Below are 23,453 nucleotides of genomic sequence, written 5' to 3'. Positions count from 1 at the left end.
TATGGTTATAGATATGAAAAAATATAGGGATGTTACACTGTCCCATATGGGAGCCTTTTTCGTTGTCTAGGTGGATGTCTAAGCAGAGGTGAACTTTCATCATCATTGTTTTCTTCTTCGTTGTCGTCAGATGAAATCTCATACCCCATTGAAGACATTGTGGGTCAATAGCAATGCATGGTAGGAGTTAGATGAAATGCGAAGGGTGATGCCATTGTTGAAGTACCAAACATTTGCGATTGACCGGAGAATAAATATTTTCCTGGGATGAAAAATTGATGTCAGTTGATGGCACTTGGTGGGAGGGAAATTGGGCAGACATGTTTATTGGGAGTGGATTGAAATTGGACTTGTTGTTCAAATTATGCAACATTTGATGAAGATTCAAGATTATGAGGGTGACCTTTAGAATAGTGTGGTTGACTATGGGTGACATGTCGTACTGTTGTTTAAAAAAATAATTAATGTACAATTTTTAAAAATAACAATATCAAATTGGACTTACATATTCTTCATATGTGTCTATATGTGAGAGGTAGCGAATGCTACGAGTGATGTACCATTGCATGTAAGTTGATTCATCACGCAAATAACCATTTTCGTGGAATGGTACTCCCTGGCGTTGTCGGTCATTCCACACATTGTTATCCACCTCTTGTACTATTTTTCTGCTTTCTCTGACAATTAAGTTTTCGGTTAACATTTCCCATTTTAATTTTTCGCTTTATTTTAGCATTTCGAATTTAGATTTTACCAACTTAATTTTTTATTATGGATTAAATTTAATTTAATAATTCTTTTAAAATAATTATTTTATATTATTAAAATATCACATCATTAATTTTATTAAAAATTCGAAATAGGTTTTATGTATAATAAAAAAAATATTTTCTGAAAACTTATTTAGTTATTTTTTTTTATAAAATCTAATTTTATTATATACGACTTTTTATTTTTATTTTTAAATTTAATATTTTGAAATATATTTTAATATTAAAATCGTGTGGAATACGATTTTAGTTAGAATTGTATATTCCGTGTACGACTTTTAATTGTTTTCAAAATCTTTATTATGATTAACGATTTTATTCTATCAAAATTTTCATTGCGGTTGGTGATTTACTCATTTTGAGAATAAAAAAAGATTGTCCATTTTAGCACTACTTTGAGAAAAAACCTCTATGTACCTTGAAATACACTACCTTTTGTCATATTAAAATAAATAACATAGTATACAAATCAATTTTTTTCAAAAATAAAAAATTCATATATGTATTTAAAAAAAAATAGACTACACCATCTAAAATATATATTTTAAATACTTAATACATTTCTTATTCAAAAATCTTTTCGAATTACACAATTTAAGATATATTTAATTTTTAAAAAGTACAGAAATATTAGAAGCGAAAGAAGGAGCCTCGACAACAGTAGTATAGGGAGTGTACAATAAGGAGTGGAGAAGAAGAAGAAAATGCAGGGTAAAAATATGTGTCATTAAGAATATATTGGTCTTTTAACTACCCCATGGGGGTGAATGTTAAAACTATGGGAGTGAAAAAGAAATGGCCTGAATCCATATTAAAGTTCTACACTCGCTCGCTGCTGGATACACCGCAACAAATAAAGCCCAGATGCTTATTGTGTTGGTGATGTTAGGGTTAGGGTCACCAAAGTTTTTAAGACTGTTTCTTTTTCTTCCACCTCTATAAATTTTTGTATTTTAAAAAATACTCCTCTATAATATTTCAGATTATGTAATCTAAAACTCTTTTTTTAAATTCGTAATTAGCTTTCAGATTACATAATCCATAAACCTTTTTTAAGATGCATAATTAATTTTCGGATTATGTAATCTGAAAATCTTTTTTAGTTTCCAAATTATGTAATTTATAAGTCTGTTTTTAAATGCGTGTCCAGATTATATAATCCAGAAACTATGTAAGAAGGTTTTGGTTGGAGAGGTAAACGATGTGGGGGCAGTTGTTGTGACGAAAAATTACAACCGCTTATATCATTTATAAAGTCATGCATGTCATTATTCTTTTCTAAACTCCATCATCATGTGCCTTCCATTTATACACCAACATGTACATTCAATATATGCACCAATCACCAAATAAATCATTTTCACACCTACCAAAATAAACAAAGTAGTGTATTTTTTTTTTTGCAAAGAATAACCTTCTTAAAAACTTGTTGTTTTTTCATGCATCACTATAGATTCTTCTATCATCCTATGAAAATATTTTTTTATCCTTCTTGTGTCACCATTACTGTAATGCTCACGTAACCAATCAATGTCCCATCATCAACACTTGCATCTAATAAAAACAGATTTTCATATTCACTGTTTTTCGTCAAATCACATTTTCTCTACAGAAAAATCAAATATAAATTATTATATAGCATCATACTTTGGGAGTGTGTGGTTCAAAAAATTCCACCAAATATTTCAGAAATTCAACATATCGAAAGTTAACAAAAATGTTATTCTGCTATGTCTAATATTTTCACATATTTTAGGAAGACATTGTGGCATTGGCGTGAAGGTATGTAATCCTTCTTTACATGTTATCTTATTTAATGAATTAAAATTTAATATTTTTATTCATTTTAACTTTAAATAGTTTTTAAATAAAATATACATTATTATAAAATATACAGTAGTGAAATCAATTAGGATGTGACTGGCTGCCTCTACTAACCTTTTGTTATAATACTAAGCTCTTTTTTAACTATTTATCATTATTTTGTATGTTTGTACTTGCTATTCATCGGGTTTGGTGAGTATTTTCAACAAAAGGTTGAGGTTTGATTTTATAATTATGAAAATGGGTAAAATAATGTTTATGATGAAATTGACTAACTTGTGCATATATGATATAATTTCAATATATATGACAGAACTTAATACTAAATAAAACAACTACTAATTGGTTACTCAGTCATCACTTCAGTTATTTTTATTTAATATTAAAATCGTGTTATTTATGTACAATTTATAAAATGTATAAACAATAATTATTTATTTAATGCGATTTTAGGGTCGGCTATTATCATTCAAAATGTGGTGACATTTTTTAAATTAACTTCATTTATAAATACGGGCTATTATTAATAGCCGCATTCTTAAATCATATTTTACCCTAATTATGAAGCGTGCCACTTACGTTTTTATGTTTTCAAAACGTTTATGCTCTAGTGTTCCTCTCTTCTTCTGCGAGTTTCATTGTGTTCTCGTGCCATTGTAAGTTCGTTTCGATCTGCTCTCTTTCTTCTTCACCAATGACTTATAAATTTCTTTTGTTTCACTTATTTGTTTGTTTTCTTGCATTAGCGAAGGGTTCTTTAACACTTCATTTTCTCTTTTGTTTATGCTCTCGTGGTTCCTCTCATCTTCTGCGAGTCTTCATTGTCTTCTTTGTGCCATTGTAAGTTTGTTTCGAGTTCTCTTTCTTCTTTGTGCCATTCGTTCTCTTTTGCTATGTCGTATTTACTCTATTGTTGCTTCTACCGCCTCCATTGCCTTTCAGGATTTTATTTTTTAAAAAAAACAAAATTTAAATAAAAATGCGACTATTTACCATAACCACATTTATAAATCCCATTTAAGAATGCGACTAAATAACCACATTCTTATCTCTTTGATTTAAGACTACACGTATAACAAATGCGAACAAATGCAAACAAATGTGACTAAATAGCCACCGTTGTAAATTCTTTATGCACCAGTGATCTCAGTGTAATGTTTTAACCAAAGTTATCCTACTATAATATGACTTTAGCTTCAAATTTAAAGACTGTTGAACGACTTCTTCACGAGACACGATTTACCTAATCTCATATAATATTTTTTTATTTAATATTTTAATTAAAAAAATAAAATTACACAATTTTAATTGAAAAACTGAATTCTGTGTATTAGTGACATATTAATTATAAGAATTTTTTTAAGTGCAAAGTCATAATGGAATATATAAGATATGAGTACTTAAAAATAAATATGTTGTGAATTTAAAATATAATAAAAGATAAAAATTGTATAAAAAACAGTTAAAACAAATTCTTTATTAATTGTTAGAACATTTTTAATTTAGGACTTGAATTTTATATGAAACTCTTATTGAATGATGCTAATTTAACACTACAATAAACTAATTCTTAGAGACAAAAATAATTAGTTACAATAGTAACTGAGTTAGAGACCATTTTAGAAACTAAAAAGAAAATTGATTTCTAAATTAGTTTCTATTGTTGTTAAATAGTTTCTAAATTGATATCTAATTAACAATCAAGGTTTTAACTACCAATTATTTAGTTTTTAAATTTGATCTCTAAAACCTTGGTTCCTAATTAGATAAAACTATTTAACAATAATAGAAACTAATTTAAAAACCAAAATTATTTTTAGTTTCTAGAATGGTATCTAATTTAGTTACTATTACAATTAATTATTTTGATCTTTAAAAATTGGTTTCTATTTCATGATTTTTTTTAAGTGTAATATTTCATGATTTTTTTTAGTGTAATATGAAGAAATATTTCAAAATTAAGATCTTAAGTTATAAAAGGAAAAAAATTATTTATTATTTTACAACAGGTTACATTTAAATTAATCTGAAAATTAAAAAAATACAAAAATGTGAATGTCATAAAGAATGTACAAGAAGATGTTAAAAAAAATATTGAGATAACTAAAACAAAAAATCTGATGATATGACTTCTACTGTAGAAATTTAATCACCAAAAAAGGGAATCTTTATTGAGAATCCCATCCTTCCATTTTCACAAACAGACAAACATATCTAATAACTCTAATTAGCTAATTAAGTTATAGTCACTTCAGAAGTGGGGCCAAAAGCAGAGAAGCTTGTGAATTATGTTTTGTGGCCATGGAAACTTTTCCTACTTTATCTTTTCACCACAATATTCCTCATCATGGTGGAAGAAGGGTTTCAACTTTGATAAACATTTTCTTGACACACTACCACCTTCTTTTTCTTTTATTCATATTTCTTTCTTCAAGTACAACTCCAGAAGCACATAGAATCGAATCAGCCCAGAATTTGAAGCATAGATATCACGACAACAATTCTGATATATTTGGTGTTCATCTCAACTTTTCAAGTCCAAATTTGGAATTAGATTTGTTTTTGAATGTTTAATAAGTACGTGGTGTCCACGAACGAAGAGCAATAGAGAATATGGTTATGTGGTCATGGTATATTCATTGATTAATCATTATTATATGATACCATATTCAGCAGTCACATCCAAGGTGAAGGAGGAAGATGACATCACAGTTATGTTATATGTAGGGTTCCCTTTTTCATCAAATGAACGGTGGACGTGCCATCTTAGTTCCTCTTCACCTTTTTCCTAAGCTATTGCAATTGCAAACCTGAACAAATCCACAGTAACACTGTGTATCATGCTGTGTATATCACATTAGTTGATCATAAAAACGTTTGAAATTGGCATTATTATGGAACCAGATGCCTATTTTCAAGTTCTAGATGTTGTTTATTGTGGCCCACAAGACATCAACTCCTAGAATTAATGGATCACAAACACAAGTATGTATAAGAACAGATGCATATCTGAAACTGCAATCAGTTGATTTAAACTTTGTTCGTATATAGAGTAAATTTTGTTTATCTGTCATTTCGCTCTAGAAGGATGAAAGAAGATAATAGAAATCATAATTTTTCACAAGGAATACATGACATATACATTAGAGATAAAAATATAGTGTTTGAAATTAAAATAATGAACAACCTGAATCTTAATTAACTTTTTCTTATGTGATAGTATTCAGATGGAAACACTAATGATTCTGGTCTGGGGTGAACAGAAAGTTTGAACTGTAGATAAAAAATTAGTGTATTGAAAAGAAATATACAGAAGAGAATAATTCTATATATGCAAATCTTCCAATAATTTTAAGAATTGAAAATTTTATGTGAAAACGGCTTTACTCTATTTTTTAAGTTTTATAAAATTACATCTAACAATTTATTTTGATTTTTGTAATTACTCATTGTGATTTCTTTTCTTAAATTTATTCGTTTTGAGATTTTTGTAAAAAAATTGCTTTCTCAAGTAGAAACACTTTTATGTTTAATCATCCATCAAAGCTGATATGCCCTCTCACATATCAGTAATGAGTGGTTTGCAAAGGTGAGAGTGAATGGCTGAGAAAAAATAACATCATATTTAAATCCCTTGTGCAAAAGATTTTTATAGGTTGTGTACTTGTTTTGCAATCCAATAAAGTTAAATTATAAGACACACCTTACGTTAAATAATTTTAATTACTTAATGGACAATGAAGCATTGAATGGCAAAAAGCAGTAGAAGGATGCATGCATGTGTCATGTGTGCAAATGTATGCCATCTTTAGAACCTCAAATGGTTAATTATTATTATTATCTTATATTCATCTCTATCACTCACTATAATTTTGCTTTTTTTTCCCCTTTTCCTGTCTATCCAACCCAAAATAGTCACAAACGTTCATATTTTTCCAGAATTTGACAAATAACGTGCTTCCTTATTTCCAAAACCAAAAATACTATTCATATAATAAGACTGTATTGAATATGTTTTACTTAAAAATTATAAAATTGTGAATTCTTTTGTGTCTTTCTAAATGGTTCTAGTTGTCTTTGTTGCAAGAGATTCATTCTTTAATGGTGAAAATGTATTTTGTAAAAGATATTCTCATGTATAAGTTAAGATTTAAATTTTTTATCGACAAATGTAGAGATAATTATAGAGAAAAAAAACATTTGAATGGACTCAGAAAAACCAACTAAAACAGACGCCTGAAAAGAAAATATCAGAAGATCATCCTCATACAAATCAGAGAGTTAAAACATTGTTAGAAAAGAAAAATTACTCGTATGACTTGACTGTAACTCAAGACCAAGTATTTAATTGAACCAAAATAAACACTTTTAAAGGATTGACTATGCTCTCTTTAAAAATCATTGATTTTAAACCTAGATTAGATAGGTTGCAAAACTAATAGGTTGCAAAATTAATCTCAAGTAAGATTTAAAATCAATGATTAGTACCATCCATAAAATATTCTGCTATGAAAATATTCAACCACACAAAAATAATTATAATGAATAATACAATAAAAAGATTTTCAAAATAGTAATTAATCAAGGTAAACCAATCAAATCACGAAGAAAAAAAAAAGCACATCCAGAGTGAAAGGGTTGCTTCCTTAATTTTCTGCATCACACCTAAAAACACCAAAATTGAGTAATTTTCTTCATCGATATCAGAGAAAGCCAAAAACTAAAACATGAATACTGAGAAGATGGTTGATATAATTAAATCATATATGAAATGTACATGGCATCTTTGGTATTGGTACAACGTCAGAATATATATATCCAAGTCTATGTCACATGCAAATAAAATAAAGAAAGAGAGTCATAATCTGGGACCATTGTTCACTAAGTAAACAGTTTGTAATATAAGAAAAACCCATCATCTAGAATGCAAAAAAAATGACACTACTTTTGCTTGCACACCGTGGTGGTTACTGTGCTTTAGTTAATTTATTTAGCAGAACACACGTAGGGGACCATTTCCATTATCTTGTAATAAACCCTAAGGCAGAGAACGTTGAAGATAATATTAAGTGCTCAGCCCACAAAATGGTGGCATCCATGTCACTAATAACAGATCTTTCTGGCTACTCTGAACGTTGAATTGTTTATTATTCCAATCCCATGCTCCAAATCGTCTACTTGTTCCAATGAAATAAGAATCAGAGGTTTGAATTTGATGAAAAAGTTAGATGGAATGTTTATTTATTCTGGTGAATGACGTCGCAAGTATGGTTAGTATTTTATGATACAATCTTATCTTTATCTTAAAAAAAGGATGCCCACAACATTGAAGACCACAAAAATGGTGAGTGGTGTTAGTATAAATGCAGACAAATGATGCAATATTCCACTCTGCATATCTACTTATCAGCTTGTGTGAATTGTGGATCACCAATATTATAATGTTGTTCATCTCAATCTGTAGCACATTTCCAATCACAGAGAAGAAGGCCGGCAGGCCTGAGTTCAATATCCAATTACAATGCAATCATTTCCATGTTGCTTTGTTTTCTACTCCACTTACACCCTCTCAAATCAACCTTATATTTACAATTTTTTTTATTATTTTCTTTGCCTCCAATAATCTCACTAGAGCCAAAACAATCTCACTGTTCATGGCTTTTGGTTAAATGATTGATTAGCAAGGGTCAAATGCCAAAATCATGGTTTTTGGTTTCGTAATTTCAGGCAAATATGTGTTTACCTTATATATACTACCATTAAAAGAAATTATTAAATAAAAATTAATTTTTATTCTTGTTAGGGGATGAAACCTAGAGAACTATTGAGAACTTTGTCTTCTTCCTATCTTCTAACAAGTTGCTAAAGCTTCATTGATTCTTCTAATCTTCACGCTATCCATTCGGCTCTCAATCTCGGGTGAATGCCAAATGAGGAAAGTACCTGCAGAAGACACTCTGACGTTCAAGTCAGTAAAAAAAAGTATTCAACACTTGGATGTGTGCAGTTATTAAAAAATTATTATATTTAAAATAATTTATATTATTAATAAAATTTATTATTATAATTTTATTAATAATAAAATTATTTTAAATAATTATAATTTTTTAATTTTTAAAATAATATATAATTTAGTTAATATAGTAATTGTGATTTTTTATTTAATGATTTTTTTATAATAAAGTAAATATTATTTTTGAGAACTATGTTATTAAGAAGAAAAATAATAAGAAATTATCAATTCTAAGTTGTGCAGGGCATGAAATTCGACTAACTAACTATTTACTTAATCATTAATTTATATAATTATCTATTAATTGATTTGTTCCATTCATTAAAAATGATGTAACCGTGTTTCATTCTTTTTGTCGGTGATGATGGATTCTGAAAGGTAGAAAATATAAGAAGAATACACACATTTTTTTTTTAAAAGCAATAAGATTCTCGAAACTTTTAATTTGTCCCTACCAATATCACAAACTTGGGTACAATTTAGGATGGTGGTGAATTTCTTTTAAGATATATAATCACCAGAGCCTTGAGTATGTTTTGCACTCTTGAAACTCAAATAGTAAAAATAAAGTTGTTTAAAGAAACAATAATTTTACTAATTTTTTTTTATTCTGTAACCCGATTAAATAGGTAAAAGACAATTTATATATTCATCATTTTTCAATCCACCAATAAATTTTTTAAAAACAAAATTGTGAAAAAATTCTAAAACAGATAATACCTCCTCAAATGTTACCATTCACTCTAACAATTTTTTTTTTTCAAATGGACAATACCTCCTCTTTATAAGTCTTTTAAGAGAAAAAAAAATCCTCTAAGTCTTTTAAGAGAAAAAAAAATTAAAATTAGTTAATTTCACATTACCCTTAATTAGTATTGAAGAAATACTCTTATAGATATTTTATGTTTATTATTATGGAATCACATTAATGTAATTAATTGATGTTACCTCACGAAAATCCACTCAATTCAACTAATATCAAATCAATGAATATTGATTTTCTAATAATTCCTTGCTTTGTTTTCAGTACTCATTGTTTGAATTAGTAGATTTATGTATGTTCTCCAATCCATGGATTTATAATTCACAAAATATTAGTAGAGTAGTTGATAGAAAATTTTAAGAGCATAATTCATTTTTATATAAGATTTAAAATATTTTATGAAAAAAATTGTTGTTTGAGTTAAGAATTTTTAATATAATTTAGGCCAATGAAGTTCCTAAAATAGATGGTTGTATGATTTTTCTTACCATTTAGAATGGTGAAACTCTTTATAACTTTTAGTATAATGTAGAGTGATTAACTTTTGATATAAACGATGTATAACTTTTAGTATAACTATTTGAATGATTAATTTGCAAATTTTTGCTATTAAACTTTTAATATTTTTTTTTCATATTAGAACTATTAATCTCTTAACCTAAAATAGAGTCTAATATTTAATATAACAAAAAAAAAACATTTGAACTTCTTAGGTAGATCGACTAAGGAATTTGTAGACTAAGACTATTCATTATACTTCTGATAATAATGCAAGGTTTTTATAATTTTTTATATAAAAAGTTAATTAAGACATGATGTCGAGTTAGAGAGAGTCACAGAGTGAGGTCAAACTAGTGATAGATGTGGAGTTCAAATAAAAATCTTTAAAATTTAGAGTTGAATTAGATATATGTTTGATGTGTGACGTCGAGTTAGAGATATTCAAAACATAAAGTCGAGTTAAACATGATTTCATACATGTTAATAAATAATTTGTTCAAGGCGTGAAATTGAAATAGAAATTCTTAAAGATTGAGGTTGAGGTAAAGATACTCAAAGCTAATTTGAAGATGCTTAAGACATTAAGTTGAGTTAGAAATAATTAAGGTTCGAATACAAGCTACAAATCATCAATTTGTGCAATCAAGTTATAGATGTTCCAAACATGTATCAAGGCATGAAATGTTATAGATGCTCTCAAATAAAACACAAACACCCATAGTTAGTCTTAACAAAGCGGTAGTATTACATATCTAAACACTCATATAGATCAATTTACATAGAGATTTGGCTATAAGGGTGTGATTGTCTTCACATTAGTGTGGGAGACACACTCATACAAAAAAATGTATAAAAAATTTGACTATATGGGTATGTGCATAGGTGTGAGAGGAGTCTTCCTATAAAAAATTACATCAAAAGTTTGCAAATATATAGAAATAGAAGTGTACATGCACATTGATGTAGGAAACTTGCTCATATAATAAATTGTATAAAAAAATTGATAACAATAGAGTGACACCTTCCACAACGACTGACTTCATCTTCATAAGTGTGAAAGAAGTACTAAAAAAGTTGTATTATTTAAATTATAGTTTAGGGTTTAGGGTTTAAATGTTGAATTACAAGTTTTGGAGAAGAAGAAAAAATTGATAACTTTGGTGAGAATGATTTATTGATTGAAATTTAAAAACTAAAATCATGTAAGATGAGCTTCAAAGGAAAACCTTTTAAGTTTACTTCTTAAACCTTCCATGTTTGTATTCTTGGTTAGATATTACTAATTCATGCAAGATTATATTTATATTTTGTTTTTTTTACTAATTTATCTTCTTTCAATCAAATAAATTTAAATAATATTAATTAATTTTTTGGCATATAAAAAACTCAAAACTTAATTTTATTTCTTTCATATTTGCTTTTCTTTTTCAGCTAACTTTAGTTAAAGTCAAAATATTATATTAGAATATTTATATGGTCTAATTATTGCATCTACTCAAGGTAATTTTGAAAAAAAAAAGTGAGAAATTGCTTTTAGATTTCAAAATAAAATAAGGAAAGCTTTTCAAAACTTAATATATCTTGAATGACAAATTGATTGTTTTGCAATGTGAAAGTTGAAATTATTTTAGAAAATAAATTTTAAAATTAATAAAAATGAAAATAGAATTAAACAAGCCATTTCTATTTATTTGAATTTCAGGTGTAGATAACGATGATACTTAAGCCAAGATATTCATCAACTCCCTCTTATAAAACTCATGGCTTGATGAGTACACAAGAAATTTTAATTATTTTTAAAAGATACAATTAAGTTACAAAATCATTATTAATAATTCGCACTAAACTAAGTTCAAGAAAAAATATATTTTTTTAGCAAACATCTTAGCTAAAAAAAGTCAAATTTGAAAATCGAAATTATACTCTCTTTTTTTAAACCTTTCCACGTTCATCTGAGGCATGCATCAAGTTGGAAAATCCTATTATTTAATAACCTAAACTGGCCCAACATATAGTGCTACACTCTCTGCTGAGGGCACCACACACAAACTTTGGATGCTAGATTTATCTAACGATAGTTTCTACACTAATATCTCTATCCATTTTCAATATTATATTTGTCTGCAAAACATCTAAACCATTTCTGCCTCTATTCTGCATTTTTTTGTCCTCTTCTACTTTCTCTTTTCTTTCTCTCTTGCCCTCTGCAGAAGTCAAGAGCCGTAATTAATATCCATCAAATTCCTCATCAAGCTACATACATGGTTGCTCTGTCAACTTAATTCCCTTTCAAGTTTTGAATTTTCCCACACACCATTCTTTCTCCACTCCATATTTAACACATTGATATCGATTTAAAGTCTCAATTAGTTTTTTTTTTTTTTTTTGTTTTTAAAGGTTTGATGGTAGTATTTTTTTTATCAACAAATAACATTGAAATTAAATGAATCCATTTCAGGAGTGGTCTAACAACCCTTATACAAAATAAAGAAGTTCAAAGAGTACATTTCCATCTACATATCAACCAAAATGACTTCCTACTATCTATCCTAGCTCTACCTATTAAAGAGTAAAAAATATAACAAGGGTTAGAAAATACTAAATCGAATGCATACATACCAAGGATTCTAGACACCGATCAGAGAATGAGAAGTTAGTTGACGGTATCTTTGATGAGATCCAGGACAAAACTTTAACTTGTGTCAGAGAAAAAACTCCAGTGTAATCAACCATTCCACCATTAAATAAACAATTATTCGTGTGCCTCCAAATCTTGCTAACCAACGTAATCCACACGTTACCCATAATAAGATTATCTGAAGTGGGCGCATCCAGAATCTTGAAATGTTCAAAATGAGACCATGATCCATAAAGTTCATTGACTTCACTCCTAACCAGTCATAATAAAGATTATAAATTAGCCAAACAACTCTGCATTTGAAGAACAAATGATTTGTCAACTCCTCTAACCTCGTGCACAAGCAACACAAATTACTCTCGACCCCAATATCTCGTATCTCCAAATTAACTCTACAAGCAACCTTCTTTTCAAGTGCAACCTTCTTTTCAAGTGCTGTGATGGTAGTGTTATGTTTAAGTGTTTCCGTTAATTTTGTGTTAGATGATTCTGACAAAGTTATTAACTCTTTCTTTTAACTAATACATTTGATATGTATATGGATTAGATTACCTGGAGTTGTTATTTATTTATTTTCATTTATTTTGATAAATAAAACACATGCAATCTCAAAAATCTTAAGTTATTTTTTTTTCTTTGTTTTCTTCATGCTGAGAGGAGATTTAGGCTAGGCAACTGTTCAACACCCCCGATGAAAGGCCAAGACATCATTCTCCCCTCAAAAAAGTCTTCAGTATATGATAATAAATGCTTTTGGACTATTCATAAAGGATTAAAGGGCCATATATATACTATATAGAAATAAAATATATACAATATTACAGACTTGCTGCTAATTAATTTTGTCTTTGTGTTAACTTTGAGGCACCTATAAGGCAACTCCAAGTATTGAATTACAAGATATCATTAATTAATCACAAACTTGGGCTTGGAAATCTAGAGGGTAAGGTGGAAGTGGGGGAGAACAACATCTGTCAGATAAGTTTAACATGAAAATTAAGCAGTGCGTAGGAGAAAAAAAATAAAAAAGGTGAAAGTTACATGAAGATACTGATCTATTACTCTGATTATTTCCACGTAGCAGATGATGTCATCATGAGAAAATGACCAAATGAACGGTGGATATGCAAAATGGCTTATAAAAAATACGTGAGAAGGCGTATATAAATGTTGGTAATGGTTGCATAGGAGCCCGCAAGTGATAAAGAAAGAAAGAGCCCTGGAGAGAAAATATTCCATTTCCAGAAGAAGTAGTGGTGTGTGTGTGCTTTGAAAATGGTTCAACAGGAAGTGCGTAAAGGTCCATGGACAGAACAGGAAGACTTCAAATTGGTGTCGTTTGTTGGTTTGTTTGGAGACCGTAGATGGGACTTTATTGCTAAGGTATCAGGTTTGAAGGTGGCGGGAGACAGTAAAAAATAGGCATTAGGCATTATGGAAGAAGCACCCTAGCTTTAACCACCTCATGACTTTGTTGTAGGTTTGAATAGAACAGGTAAAAGTTGCAGATTACGGTGGGTTAATTACCTTCATCCTGGTCTCAAACGTGGAAAGATGACACCCCAGGAAGAACGCCTTGTGCTCGAGCTTCACTCAAAATGGGGAAATAGGTTTGACCATAAGCAAATACTATTACTTTCAAGTCACAGTCTGTTTCTTTCTCTTATTTTCTCTTATTCTAACTGTTATCTTGATCCTTTGTTCATACAAGATTACTTGATATACTTGATATATTGTTGGTTAGCACTATAATAGGTGTATGAGTTTAATCAGAGAAGTTTTCAGCCTGTTTCGGAGGAGAACAAGAGTTATTTTTCTGTGTATAAAGGTTAAACTACCCTAAAATTAATTCATATTTATTTATTTTTTATCTATCTGAACTTCACTAGTTTTTACTTAGTTGCCGTGTCTTCTGACATGTTGTTTTACAACAAAACGTAGATAAATGTATAGTAACTTAAGTATGGTTTTTGATACAAAACTTTTATTATGCAGATGTTCAGTTCAGGTAAAAGTTCGAATCAACAGTCTGAAACCACTATGACTAAGTTTTGTGCTTTGCATTATCTACCCTTTGACTCAAAGTTTGTCTCAAAGTCTAATGATAGGTAGTTTGAGACATGCAGGTGGTCAAGAATTGCTCGCAAGTTACCAGGGCGCACTGACAATGAGATTAAGAATTACTGGAGGACTCTGATGAGGAAAAAGGCTCAGGACAAAAAGAGAGGAGAAGCTGCTTCATTCACACCGACACCTTCTTCAAGTGTTCATTCCTCAATATCAGTATCCTCAAAGAAACATGCAGTGGAACCACATGGTTCAAAGAAGGCAGGAGAAGAGAGCTTTTATGACACTGGAGGTCCTAGTGTGATAGGATCAAGCCAAGATGAAGGTGAAGGTGAGTTCTCTATGGATGATATATGGAAAGACATTGACATGTCAGAAGAGAACAACAGTTTTCTTCATGGGAACGGTGAAGTGGTTTCTCCATCTCCATCATCATGGGAGTATTGTTCTTGTGAGCCTCTGTGGGTGATGGATGAGGAAAGTTTGTTTTGCCCCATGAGTGAGCCATATTTTTATGCATTAAGCGGTTAACAGTATAATATTCTATTATTTTTTTCCAACCAATATTTTGGTGATAGCATATGTGTGGCAGTGGCAGCTAAAGTCTAACCTGTATAGCATTGCGTTGCGTCTTTAAGCTTTTGGAAGGGTTCATTCACATTAGGTAGTGAGTGTGACCCAGCTGTAATAATTTCAGATTAGGCATAACTGTAGTCTCTATGTCAATGTTGGTTTCAGTGCTTTTACTTTCAAAAAGATCCAATAGGATAGCGAGTTGGTACTTCTCAGTGTAAAATATCCACCACTTGTTTGCATCTCAATTTTAGTTTTAATTTCAATCTCAATCTCATCAACCTTCTCCAACATCTCATGCTTCATTCATTCTTTTATATATAATATAAGTGGGTATCTTCCCGACCTTATATAAGATTAACAAGATAAGTTCAAAATAACTCTAATATCATATTACGAAGTAAACTTTAAGTCTAATTCAATCCCATAAAACCGACTCATAGGATGAAGTTTGCATCCACTTATATATAAGGAAATATTCTTAATCCACTTATATATAATGAAATATTCTTATTTCCAATTGATGTGAAATCTTCAACATAAAATAATATCAAAATCATTTAAAATCTATTATAATGATAATTTGTAGTTATGAAATTACTAATTAATCATCCATAATATATAATTGTACAGATAAATGAATCCAAACTTCATTTTATAAACATATAATTAAGTTAAACTTAAATTCACCTCTAAATAATATGAATATATCAAAATCAATTACATGCACACGACAAACCGTGCGTGATGTCAACACAAATATGTGCTGATTTGGATGCACAAGGAGAAGGGAATGATAAACAAACTCTAAAATAAAGCTTAATAATGAGGACGTATAGAACTATGATTTACTGCTGATGAATCTTAATTTTCACGAAAACACCGTAGGAAAAATAGAAAAAAGAAAGAAAAGAAAGACTTCTCAATTATCATGAAAAAGCCAAATATTAAAAAAAGTTTCTTTTGTGGAAAAAATGTTTTTTAGTAAAATTTTATATAAAGAGTCCAGGAACTATATATCTGTTTCTGAGCAAAACTGTCGACTATAGGAACATGGTTTATGATTTTTAAACCCCATGAATCTGTCTCGACTCACCTATCAAATAAATATATGATTAGAATATGATTGCATAATAATGGACTATGTTTAACACACTCAAATTTTACTTTTTTAGTGTTTTATTTAAAAATATTAAAAAGTTTTTTGAAAACATTTCCATGTTATTTTAAAATAAACACAATTCTATATCATAAAATAACTCACTTTTTTAAATAAAAAAATACTTATTCAATATCGGCATGATAAAAAAAATTGATGCCACTACATGATAACATTTTGTATAACGACAAAGAAAAATGTTTCTTTGACACTCTATACAAAATTTCCATTCACTCAACGACCCACTTTATATATAAATATAATAATATATATTAGATTTTTGAATTTTATTTCCAATTTTATCACCACTTTGTTTATTTGTATTATAAAATATGATTTGTTTTAAATTCAATTTTTGAGATTTTATAGATTTTATTTACTTATTCTTCTACTCCGAGTTTATCAAATATTTAATGTCAAATTTATACACATTATATTTTCTTCAATATCTAATATAAAGAAAAAAATTATAATGGTATAAATATCAAATAAAAATATCAAATAACAATTAAATAAATATAAAATATTATAAAATAATTATAAAAAATAATAAAAATATTAAATATATAATTTATTATTAAAAAATAAACTTTAAGTCTAATTTAATCCATAAAAGCGGCTCGTTGAGATTACACCTACTTATATACAATGAAATGTAAATACGTAATTATTCAATACAAACAAAAATTTCCATCATAAAGAATACGGGTTAAGCATTTGCCATTCTTGTCTGAAAGAGGCTTTGGCCTATGTGGAGACCAGATATTTCTCAAATCATAAATTTTAACTGGCAATGAAGTTTTGCTAACACTAGTATATAAGATGAAATGAACATTACATAATGATAAGCACAAAAAAAGAAAGATGTTCATGCGTGTTACAAAGTTCACGGGAATCAACAATTGAAACACAAGCAAATGCAAAGCAAAGAACACAGGAATGTTAACTCTAGTAATCGGTGGTGGGGAGCTGTTCATGAGTGTTTGGGTTGATGAACAAAATCTCGTAGACAACAGCAGCAATGGCAGCACCAGCGAATGGGCCGACCCAATAAACCCAATGGTTAGCCCAAGTCCAACTCACAACAGCAGGCCCAAAAGACACAGCAGGGTTCATGGATGCACCATCAAATGCACCACCAGCTAAGATGTTAGCACCAACTATGAAACCAATTGCAATTGGAGCAATTATGCCGATCTCACCCTTCTTTGGATCCACTGCAGTTGCGTACACCGTGTAAACCAAACCAAAAGTCATCACAATCTCAAACACTAGAGCGTTCCCTGCTCCAACACCAGAAGAAAGTGCAAATGCAGATGTTTCCTGCAATGTAACATACAAAACATATGTCTCAAATTTAACACAAAGAAAAAAGACAGCTACGAATGATGTTGAACAAAGTAAAAAGAGTTGTTGTTGTGTTATGTACCATTCCACCAGTGGCAAATTTAAGGAGCAAGCAAGCAACCACAGAGCCAAGCAACTGAGCAATCTAGTACAAAATGCTTCTGAAGAGAGTAATGTGGCCTCCAACAAAGGCACCGAAAGTGACAGCAGGGTTCACATGACCACCAGAAATGTTTGCACCAACTGAGACAGCAACAAAAAGTGCAAATGCATGTGACAGTGACGCTGCCACTAAACCTGCTGGTGTTGTTGAACCATTGTTTGTGAGTTTATCTGCCAAACCATAACAATTAAGGTGAGTAAGAGTGATATGTAGAATAGAATTACATGTTTAATATTCATGCATTCTCATTGTTGAGAATACCATCAACCAATTATATATAAACAATTATATATAAACTATGATATGCTTACGAAGTTAAGACACTCCTCTTAAATGACGTGTCAGTAAGGGATACTTATATCGGACACGACACTCGTATGAACACTTATAGGATACGTATCCGTAAAGTATCCAATTCAAAAAGTATTTGTTGAATTTCTGACCCTTCTAGTACGATTCTAACACAATTTAAAAAAAAATACATTAATTTTCTAAAAATTCAAATTTATTGTATAATTTTTTACTATAATTATAAAAATAAGAAACTACTTTTGAATCAGTCATAAAAAAAAAACATCTTTCTGTTTCAAAAAATAATCTGAAACATATTTGTGCACATAAATCTTTATTGTCAATTTATATAATTCATAATTATATAATATATATATATATGTGTTCTCGTGTCCTACATTTATTTTAGAGATTACACGTATCTTTGTGTCCCGACTTTCCCAGAGCAGAGCCTTCGATAGCACAGCCGTGACAGCAATGGATTCTCTGTCCCAACGGAGTCCGTGTTGTATCAGTGTCCGTGTCAATGTCTGTTCTACATGCTACATATGCATGATTTTGAAAATAGTCTGTAGAATTATTGTTGTTACTACTACTACATGCATGTTCAAACCAACACAAATTTTAATAACTAAGTAGAAGTTCTTACTAAAAGCCATGCCAGAGCCTTGTCCGGCAAAAACAAAATTGAGCATTGAGATGAACTCAGCAAGAGCAGCCTTAAGCGCGTCCACCTGGCTCAACTCCGAAGAATTTCCAACGGCAATTCTAGAAATCGGCATTTTCTTCTTCCTCTCTCTGACTCTATGCTTGTTGTGAGTTTGGAATAGAATAGAAGAGAATGAATGAATGCCTAAAGTTGAAGTAGTTGGTTGTGAATTTTTGTGTAGTGGTTACGGTTGTTATATAGCACTACACAACATTAGAGTTAGCAGAGTTTAAGGCAGCAGGGACAAAGTTAAGGTAAAAAAGGAAGAAAATTCAAACACTTTGCCACCTGTCTACAGTCTAGGGTGGCGGAGAGAGGAGCCTCCAGGTCGCTCTTGTGATGCCACGTGTACAACATGATGTGGACTAATCACTGATCACCGACCAATTGCGTCTGGCGTTGTGGGCCCTTCAATCAATTCGCACCTTTTGGACCAAACCTACCCTTTGAATTTTTACTGGACGGTGATGCGGACCGGCCCAATAATGTTGGATTCATTATTATTCATCGTAATTAATTACCTCACCCTCTTAAGTATCCTAGTCAACTGATTTGTTTTGCAAACAAAGTTTCATTATTAATGCCTGTCATGGACTCATCTTAACGACTTTTTATAAGGTAAAACTTGGCTTTATGGTTTTCTAGTGGTGTCTCAAATAATGCACTTAGTCAATTTATTTAGGTGGATTGGTTCATAAGCATAGTAAATGTTTGTCTTTCTCTAGGATTATTTCTTCTTTTCAAGATTATGAAATGAGTCAAATACTACAGTAATTTGTACCTAAACTTAATTGTGATGAATTCCATGTGTTTGGTGGAGATGATGAGAGGAAAGGTCTCAAGAATAATGATCCAACAGCTTACTGGTTGTGAAGTTGGAGGTGTGCCAGATTTATTCCAAGCTGAGGGATGAAAAAATTTCTTGGATTGAAGATTATTGACGGCTAAAACCTTTTTCTAAAGAAAGAAATATGGAGCTCTTGCGTCTTGCACTCTAAAATTGTCTATAAATGGACAATTTAATCATTTAACGGTTACATTTTTTGTTATGCTCCTAATACTAAAGCGTCTCTCTTTTTATCATATTATTGTTATCCAAAGCAAAATAATTAGTAGTATTTACGAGATAAACATCCATAAAACACGATTAAGAAACAATGGAGTTTTATTGGACCCGAATTAATCACCAATACACTAGAAAATCCAACTTCACAATTATAAATAGGTAACACCTTAAGGTTAAAAGTGAAAAAAATTGTATCCAAAATTAACTTAAATGTCAGAGTGTTATTGGAAGTATCTCTACGAACGAAAAAAAATAGAGAAAGGAAAGATCACAACCTAAAGTCATGATACTAAGAGAAGTTTCCTCTCTCCAAGAACATATTTAAATATTAATAGGTTGTAAGAAACTAATGATGCCTAAAACTGGCCATTTGATTTGCTTAAAAAGTAATTAAAAAATGACAAAACTTGTATAGCTTATCTATTCCATGTGAGCCTCTAATGTAATCAAACAATTACGTCTGTTCTTTATTTGCCTACCAATATGATGATGCATCAGGAACCACAAGTATTTTCAAACATTCCTGTCCAATTGCCACTCCTGTACAGCATTTAAGTTATCATAATTCTAAAGCTTATCTCTTTCATTCTTTCTTTATTATTACGGTCGGCTTAAAGGACCAAAAATTTAATCCAAGGTCGCATTCACTTTTTCTGATTAAACAAAACTAATCCACAATTATGTTGCAACTTCGACCCAGCCAGCTAGTCCCCTAACGTGTGTTATCTAAAGTATGTAATATTTTATTTATTTTATCAATCACAGTTTCTAATGATGATCATAAATAGGTTTTCGTTGATATATTACTGTACATTTGTAAAAATATGTTATTGTAAAAGTTACTGTATTAAATTAATTTTTACAAAATTTATCACATCAAACAAGTCCATCAAAGAATTGTTTAAATGTATAAAGGTTATTTTAAATATATAAGCATGATCTTTCAGTTAAGTTGTTTAAAATTAAAATGGCTGAGTAACATGGTGGAGGTGAAAAAGAGACGAAAACATATAGTAAAACATATAGTTCTTCCTTCAAATTTATTATTTAAGAACTAACAACAATACAAAAAATCATTTGATTTTCTCGAATTTATTGTTTGAAGATTAAAGTATTTCCAACAACAATACAAATTTTAAAAAACCATAACTTTTATTATCATAACCGAATTCATACTCAGATTAAAAACATAATTTGGTCAAATCCGCAAATGGACTCATCCCAACACTTCAGAGCATCAAATCAACTTTTAAACAGAGAATAAGAACAAATAACTATGAAAATTTCAGAACTGGATGCTCAGCATGTGCACTCATGACAAATTAGTTTCGGATAAATTATAGGACAAAAGGCTGCTGAGTTTTTCAGATTTGCTTAGGATGGATTTCTCAATCACATTTAAGTAAACAACTGAAATGGAAATAGGAAAATGGAGTGTATATAACATACAACGTCTTCATTTATTGCAATTTGCAAAACTTAAACAAGCAAAGCTCTCTTCAGACATCTAATACGATGTGCAAAGGCAGTGCAAATCACCTGGAAAAATATAAACAGCATAAATGTTCCATGCAAAAGACTTGGTGAAAATTTTAGAAAAGAGTATGCTCAGCATATGCACTCTTGACATAATTAATTTCAGAAAACTACGGTATACTATTAAAAACTGCTGAGGGACAAACTACAGAAAGTCCCAAAAAATCACATGATTAATACAACTATTTTCCCTTAGGTGTTAGCAATTCAGCATCATTGCAAGAACAAAAACTCCAAGTCCCAAACAATTATCACATTAAAGTAATCATAGAGTGACACCATTCGTCATAACTGCTTGGAATGAATTACTCAAGCACATTTAAGTAAACAACCAAAATGGAAATAGGAACATGGAGAGATTGTACAACATCTCTTTTATTACAATTTGTAAAACTAAAACAAACAAAGCTCTCTCAACACATCCAATACAATGTGCAAAGCCAGTGCAAATCTTCCAATCCAAAGTCACCTGGAAAAATAGGTAGAGCATGGCATCCAATTAATTGAATCTACCAATTTATGTGTGGATAATTATGAGATAACTAGACAAACAATTATCTTAAATCCTAAAAATTGAATCTACAAATTTATGTGTGGTTCAAACATCAAGTCCATTGTAAAATAAGACCAAAAATATTTAAAGAGATATTTACCATTCAGTTCCTCGGTTAAGGTCAAGAACAACTACTAAGAAAACCCAATCATTCATATTATTGTAAATTGATTCTTAGGTCATGATAATTCCAAACCTAAAACACCTCATGATCTCTCAAAAATATATAATATCACATTTTCATCTTCATCGGAATCACAAGAGTCAGTAATAACTCAACAAATAAACCGCGTATTAAATAATTCGCATCCATGAACTTGAAAATTGCACAGTTAGGCACATCCACAATATAAGATTTGCATGTCAATCAAGTTTAAGGGCCATCACACTTTTAGTATATTAGTAGGGCCACATAAACAAAACTAGAGATGAGGATGGACAGTAATTAACCTCTATAAAGAAATGGGACTGAGAAAAAATATGAAAATGAGTATGGGAGGATTTGAATTGTTGTAGTACGTTCATTACATGGTTGGAATAGTATGGCATTTTCTTTTAGATTAAATCAACCACGTCAATTGAACAAATATCATGAATACGTGGGCCAGATTAAGCATATTTTCAACCACTGATGCTCTTATTTTACCAGAATTCATGCACAATTCTACCCAACTGATTGCTGAGAAAAAAAAACATACACACATTATAGCTTAAAAACAAGAATGTCCGATTTCCAGCACATGAAGAATCTGCTATATTGTATCAGATATGTGCATTGAACTCCAACGATTTGAAATTTGAATATCGACAATCGAACACACGAGAAGGACATTCATATGAAAAGGGAAAATAAAAAGGGCACAATGCGTGAGAACAAAGCTAGGGTTTGGTGAGGGGAGCGTTACCTCTTGTGTGCCTGGACGAATTTTGAATTTTTGGCATCCTCCTCTGTGAAAATGAAGCCAGGGGAAATCAGATTCAAAACACAAAATAAATTTCAGAAAAAAAAGAAGGAGAATTGGTGATGAGGGAAGAAGAAAGTGGATCTACCAGTTAGACCAAGAGAAAATTTGGTGATCACAGTTCCGGTGACGGCGAATCCGACCAGGAAGGGCCAATTTCGCTTCCATTCACGCTTGAAGAAAACAGACCAAGGATCGAACAGCCTCATTTTTTCTTCACTTCTCTCTCTTCCTCTCTCTCTCTGTTCCTACTACACTCCAACATCTAATACCTGCAATTCTCCTCCGCTATTGCCTCGCCCTCAAACCCAATGGGTTTTTCTGGGCCCAACCCGAAATTCATAACACTCTCTAGTGGGCTAGCTATTTGGGTCGATCAAAATGACTGCTTCTTCCTGCACCTCCCATATATTCTTCTCTCACCTCCATAAATTTTTATATTTCCAAAAATACCACTTTGTAAAATTTCGGATTACATAATCCGAAAACCTTTTTCAGATGCATGATTAGTTTCTGGA

The 23,453-nt window shown here is 30.4% G+C and overlaps 2 protein-coding genes and 1 pseudogene across 10 annotated transcripts; 1 reads left to right on the top strand and 2 right to left on the bottom strand.

Annotated features, from left to right (window-relative positions):
• The first annotated feature begins 13,432 nt into the window (after positions 1-13,432).
• Positions 13,433-15,421, top strand: LOC137817037 (transcription factor MYB48-like). Of its 8 annotated transcripts, XR_011081914.1 has the most exons (4): positions 13,685-14,119; positions 14,265-14,337; positions 14,505-14,517; positions 14,636-14,703. XR_011081914.1 is itself a non-coding variant. In XM_068620250.1 (3 exons), the coding sequence occupies exons 1-3, from the start codon at positions 13,785-13,787 to the stop codon at positions 15,105-15,107; spliced, it is 717 nt and encodes a 238-aa protein (XP_068476351.1). In that variant the 5' UTR covers positions 13,684-13,784; the 3' UTR covers positions 15,108-15,421. The 8 variants fall into 8 exon arrangements, 1 of the variants encoding a protein (XP_068476351.1); XR_011081913.1 differs by lacking the exon at positions 14,265-14,337 and having other exon boundaries at positions 13,433-14,119; XR_011081910.1 differs by having other exon boundaries at positions 13,433-14,337.
• Positions 15,422-17,203: 1,782 nt separating this feature from the next.
• Positions 17,204-18,995, bottom strand: LOC137817008 (aquaporin TIP1-2-like; annotated as a pseudogene).
• A 2,661-nt stretch (positions 18,996-21,656) lies between these two features.
• Positions 21,657-23,240, bottom strand: LOC137817036 (ATP synthase small subunit 6-A, mitochondrial-like). Of its 2 annotated transcripts, XR_011081908.1 has the most exons (3): positions 23,024-23,178; positions 22,879-22,921; positions 21,657-21,889 (listed from the first exon to the last, which is right to left on the bottom strand). XR_011081908.1 is itself a non-coding variant. In XM_068620249.1 (2 exons), exons 1-2 carry the CDS (start codon positions 23,142-23,144, stop codon positions 22,875-22,877), a joined length of 168 nt encoding a protein of 55 aa, XP_068476350.1. In that variant the 5' UTR covers positions 23,145-23,240. The 2 variants fall into 2 exon arrangements, 1 of the variants encoding a protein (XP_068476350.1); XM_068620249.1 differs by lacking the exon at positions 21,657-21,889 and having other exon boundaries at positions 22,875-22,921; positions 23,024-23,240.
• Positions 23,241-23,453: the final 213 nt, after the last annotated feature.

Source organism: Phaseolus vulgaris, unplaced genomic scaffold (assembly GCF_000499845.2).
Source record: "Phaseolus vulgaris cultivar G19833 unplaced genomic scaffold, P. vulgaris v2.0 scaffold_15, whole genome shotgun sequence".
Classification (NCBI taxonomy): domain Eukaryota; kingdom Viridiplantae; phylum Streptophyta; class Magnoliopsida; order Fabales; family Fabaceae; genus Phaseolus; species Phaseolus vulgaris.
Note: the sequence above shows the minus strand (reverse complement) of the source record. Positions and strands in the feature narration are given on the sequence as shown.

Coding starts and splice junctions, on each gene's coding strand:
- LOC137817037 (XM_068620250.1), top strand. CDS start 13,785: ATGGTTCAACAGGAAGTGCGTAAAGGTCCATGGACAGAACAGGAAGAC. Junction 13,900..13,989: donor CTTTATTGCTAAGGTATCAG/GTTTGAAGGTGG, acceptor ACTTTGTTGTAG/GTTTGAATAGAACAGGTAAA. Junction 14,120..14,635: donor CACTCAAAATGGGGAAATAG/GTTTGACCATAA, acceptor TGAGACATGCAG/GTGGTCAAGAATTGCTCGCA.
- LOC137817036 (XM_068620249.1), bottom strand. CDS start 23,144: ATGAGGCTGTTCGATCCTTGGTCTGTTTTCTTCAAGCGTGAATGGAAG. Junction 22,922..23,023: donor ATTTTCTCTTGGTCTAACTG/GTAGATCCACTT, acceptor TCATTTTCACAG/AGGAGGATGCCAAAAATTCA.